At 51.5% G+C, this 5154-nt stretch overlaps 1 protein-coding gene across 1 annotated transcript; it reads left to right on the forward strand.

Moving 5' to 3' along the window:
* The first annotated feature begins 872 nt into the window (after positions 1-872).
* On the forward strand, positions 873-3889 carry LOC111933659 (transcription cofactor HES-6-like). The gene is made up of 4 exons (XM_023933314.2): positions 873-1095; positions 1489-1584; positions 1742-1817; positions 2949-3889. The coding sequence occupies exons 1-4, from the start codon at positions 1036-1038 to the stop codon at positions 3386-3388; spliced, it is 672 nt and encodes a 223-aa protein (XP_023789082.2). The 5' UTR covers positions 873-1035; the 3' UTR covers positions 3389-3889.
* Positions 3890-5154: the final 1265 nt, after the last annotated feature.

Raw genomic sequence — 5154 nt, forward strand, 5'->3', positions numbered from 1 at the left:
AAGAAGTAAAGCCCCCACAGGACTAACTCACCTCTAGGTTGTTTGTATCTTCAATACTCTGTAAATTTAATATTAGATTCTGCAGAGTGGCCCAAAACTAGAAGAGTTACTTATTTCCTACATCCTCCCAGGTGCAACAGATAATTCAGGTTCCCAGGAGGTAAATAAAGTTCCCATGTTTTCCCTAGAGGATTTCTGTGATGGAAACAACCTTCCTTCGGGTGTCTGCTGTCAACAGTTTTTAATCGATCGTCATTTCCTTGTAATAATAATCCCTGGGAGCAGGAACTGCTGGCTGAAGTACTCTATCATTAAATTAAGAAGCTGTTGCAATGATGTGAAACGACTGGGGTCAGCAGGTAAAAAATAGGCATGGCTTCAAGGAGATAGAGGAGAAAAAGATGAGCAAGAAGGCATTTTCCCAGGTGTAATTCAACCGCTTCCCCGCTATTGTGTCCCTCCCTGGGAATCTGTGCGAATTGAACGAGGAGCCGTGCAAGCTGCTCCGAGTGCGCCCATTTTCCTTCCCTTCTTCCTGAACAAAAGACCCCTCCAAAGCACAGCGTCGGAGGCTGGACATCTGTCGCCGTTTGGGGGGGCCGGCGTGGCCATTGAAAAGAAGCAGTGACCTGTCAGCTTTGATTGATGGCCACAAACCTCCGGGCTCGACCCCTCGTGTGGGAAAAGAAATCCCGCCAAGGAAAGTTGCCTTTCAGATGCTAATTCGGGGTTATAAATACAGCCGAGGAGCAGCGGAGCTGCAGAGCCCATCTGGAAGGAGAGCGAGCCACTGCCTGAGCCTCCTTCCCATTCCATCCCTTCTTATCCCATCCCATTCCATCCCATCCCGTCCCGTCCCGTTCCATCCCATCCCATCCCATCCCATCCCATCCCATCCCATCCCATCCCATCCCATCCCATCCCACTGATCCCATCCCACTGATCCCATCCCATCCCACTGATCCCATCCCATCCCACTGATCCCATCCCATCCCAGCCCATCCCACCGGAGCCAGGCCAGCTGCCTGGACCAGGATGACGGCCTCGGCCACCGCCGGCACGCACAAGGTGGCCAGCAGCAAGGAGGAGAGGAAGGTACGTGTCCCCTGGGCATGGGGATGAGGGGTGCCAGGCCTCTGCTCGCAGGACACAGCACGGGGACAGTGCTTTTTCTCCTCCTAGAAAGACGTTTTCTCTGATTTAACTCATGCGGGTGTTGTTCTGCTTCCTTTCTGTGCCTTCTCTCTGTTTGGGTCGGGTGAAATGAGTTTCTCTCTTTGAAATGATTGGAAGAGGGAGAAGGAAGAGGTGATGCTGCCTCAGGGACAGGTCATGGCTGGAGCTGGCACACTCTCCATCCTCACCTTGTCCTGTGTCACCCTGTGCTGCCATCACACAGAGAAGGGCGTCTCTGGCCTTGCTGAACAGCAGCAGGGAGAGGAAATAAAAATATCAACTGCAATTTTCCCTGCTCCTTTTCTTTGCCAGCTGAGGAAACCCCTCATTGAGCGGAAGCGAAGGGAAAGGATTAATAACTGCTTAGACCAGCTGAAGGAGACTGTTGTGGGTGCATTTCACCTGGATGTAAGTGCTCGTTTTATTCTGCTTTTTGTCCTTTTGCCAGTGGAAAATCAGGTTGTGGAGGTGGGGAGGAAGGGAAATGCTTCATCTTTAGAGAAACTGGGCACAGTGCAAACCCTTTTTTTGGCCTCTAACTGCTGCTCTCTTTCCTTATCAGCAGTCTAAACTGGAAAAAGCAGATATCCTGGAAATGACAGTAAAGCACCTGCAGAACATCCAGAGCAGCAAGATGCTGGGTGAGTGCCTGCTCCTCACCCTGCTCCTGGTCCCTTACCCTGCTCCTGCTCTTCACCCTGCTCCTGCTCCTGGTCCCTCACCCTGCTCCTGTTCCCTCACCCTGCTCCTGTTCCCTCACCCTGCTCCTGTTCCTCACCCTGCTCCTGTTCCTCACCCTGCTCCTGCTCTTCACCCTGCTCCTGCTACTCACCCTGCTCCTGTTCCTCACCCTGCTCCTGCTCTTCACCCTGCTCCTGCTACTCACCCTGCTCCTGTTCCTCACCCTGCTCCTGCTCCTCACCCTGCTCCTGTTCCCTCACCCTGCTCCTGTTCCTCACCCTGCTCCTGCTCCTCACCCTGCTCCTGTTCCCTCACCCTGCTCCTGCTCCTGTTCCCTCACCCTGCTCCTGTTCCCTCACCCTGCTCCTGCTCCTGGTCCCTCACCCTGCTCCTGCTACTCACCCTGCTCCTCCTCCTCACCCTGCTCCTGCTCTTCACCCTGCTCCTGCTACTCACCCTGCTCCTGTTCCTCACCCTTCTCCTCACCCTGCTCCTGCTTCTGACCCTGCTCTTGGTTCCTCACCCTTCTCCTGCTCCTGTTCCTCTCCCTGCTCCTCTCCCTGCTCCTGTTCCTCTCCCTGCTCCTGTTCCCTCACCCTGCTCCTCTCCCTGCTCTCGGTTCCCCACCCTGCTCCTGCTCCTGCTCCTCACCCTGTTCCTCTCCCTGCTCTCGGTTCCTCTCCCTGCTCCTGTTCCTCTCCCTGCTCCTCTCCCTGCTCTCGGTTCCTCTCCCTGCTCCTGTTCCTCACCCTGCTCCTCTCCCTGCTCCCGGTCCCTTTCCCGATGCCAGCAGGTTTGATCCACTGGCACCAGCATCTTTCACACCACCCGAGGTGTTTCACCCAGGCTGCTGCCGGGGTTTGGCTTTCTCCACTAGATGGGGAGATGGAGCTGGGCACTGTTTTATCCAGGGGAAGCGTTTTTCCCTTCCAGAGCCGATTCCTGCTCTCTGGAGCAGTTTCTGCTCGGGCAGCAGGGCACAGGGCTCCCACCCTGCGAGCCAAGCATCTGGCAGAGCCCATGGCTCTGGGGGAGCATTGCGGTCACCCCCAGCCTCTCAGCAGCTGTCCTTTGTCTCCTCCCGCTGGCAGCTGACTCCAGGGTGGGTCTGGAGGCCCAGCAGAGGTACAGCACCGGCTACATCCAGTGCATGCACGAGGTGCACAACCTGCTGCTCACCTGCGACTGGATGGACAAGAGCCTCGGGGCGCGCCTCTTGAACCACCTGCTCAAATCCCTGCCCAGGTCTGGTGGGGACACCTGCAAAGCCGCGCTGAGGCCTTCCAGCCCGTCTCAGCAGCCTCTCCTGGCACTCAAGAGTCCCCAGAGCCCCAAGGGCAGCGCTCGAGGCACAAACCCGCCCCAGGAGCGCCTGTACCCCGCGGAGAACAAGCAAGCTGCCAAAAATCCCCTCCCGCTGCCCTCGCCGTCGCTTTTCAACCACCTCGACGCCCCCAGACAGGTTCTGCAGCCGAATTTTTCCCGTAACAACCCCAGAATGGGCTCATTAGATATGTGGAGACCGTGGTAAAGTGTGTTGTCAATTCTTGTCCTAACAGTAGACACTCTTACGTATGTATCTTATAGATATGTTTCTTTAAAACACTCGTGGAGCAGATCTGCTCCTGTAGGTGTACTAAAGACCTGGGTACTTCAAGCCGAAGTAAACCTATGTGTAGCCTGCATTGTAGAAGGCTGCTATTATTTTTTTTTTTTATTTATTTAATACATCTAAATTATTGTATAGAATCCTCTCGTGCTCTTTAGTGTATAATAATTATATAGTTTTCTTGTCTTGCGTTCTAAAATAATTAACTTTCTATTAATAAAAACACAAGATGACAAGCAACGATCCTCTCTGGCATCAAATTTGCCGTCAGATCTCACATAAGCCATTTGTTGGGTAAAAGGGTAAAGAACTGGTCTCTTCTGCTTTTTGTTTTTATTATCATCCCTGTGCAGTGTAGGAGAATCCAGTGTTGAGTCCTGTAAAAATGCTGCAATTATTAGGAGGGGAAAAAAAAAAAATAAAGAGAGAGAAAAAAAAGGGAGAGACTTGGACTTTTTAGGCTGTTTAGAGATATTCTCTGGGTTGTTCACCCTGGCTGTTCCCAGCCATGAAGACACCCCAACATTGCTCTTTAGCTTGTGAGTACATATATATATATATATATATATATGTTACATATAATTATATTTAGGGATGTTTTTTTGTTCCCATAACTAAAAGTTCTAAATAAACCCTTTGAAGATAACGACTGACATTTCTCCCAGCCTTGTCCCATGTGCTCTGAATAAAGCGTGTTTAAGCCTCTGCTTTTGTTTGCTTCTTTCACAATTTTTTTTTCCTGGATGCAGCTGCAAGAGCTGGTTTGGGGTTTGCCCCCGGTGCTTTGTAGGAAAGCAGCGTTCACCTGGCAGCATTGGCTGGATCACAGGAACACTTTAAAAGTTAGGAAGGAAACAGGGAGTTGGGTTTATCAGCCTGGATCGATGCTTTAGCTTTTACTCAAAACCGAATCACAAAGATCATCCGGAGGGCAGAAGGGAAAACTCCCTGCGAGCTGTACCAAGGAGATTGGGACAAATCTGCTCTCTTGCTGGCAACATTTGGTGCCCGGTTTTCATCTCAAAGGCAGCTAAAAGTTGCTGGCAGCAGAAATAAAAGAGCAGGGAGCTGTTAAACAAACAGGGCGCATACTAATGAGCTGCCCGGCAGCTCAGAGGGGCTCATTATGCAGCGAGATCTATTTGATGAGGTGCTAAAGGAGTGAAAACCAGCACCTCAGGCTTTAACATCTTCTGTGAGGCTTTCCCTTTTATCCAGCCCTCTCCAAGAGCCTCTAGGAGCAGTGGCATGAGGGTGGGAGGAGGAACGAGTGGCCGACACCTGGCTGCGAGGGGGCAAGGCAGGTCAGATGCCAGGTAAAGACCCAGAACTGCACAGATCGAGAACTGCACGAACCTCAACCTCAGTTTCCACCTTCTGCCTGAAAATGACGACTATTCCCTTTCCTGGGGCCCTTTGGAGTGATCAATGTGTGAAACATACTCATCATCACCATCATCATCATCACCATCATCATCACCATCATCATCACCATCATCATCATCATCATCATCATCACCATCATCACCATCACCATCATCACCATCATCAACATCATCATCATCATCACCATCATCATCACCATCATCATCATCACCATCATCATCACCATCACCATCATCACCATCACCATCATCACCATCACCATCATCATCATCACCATCATCATCATCACCATCATCATCATC

Source organism: Cyanistes caeruleus, chromosome 10 (assembly GCF_971803275.1).
Source record: "Cyanistes caeruleus chromosome 10, bCyaCae1.hap1.1, whole genome shotgun sequence".
NCBI classification, from domain to species: Eukaryota; Metazoa; Chordata; class Aves; order Passeriformes; family Paridae; genus Cyanistes; species Cyanistes caeruleus.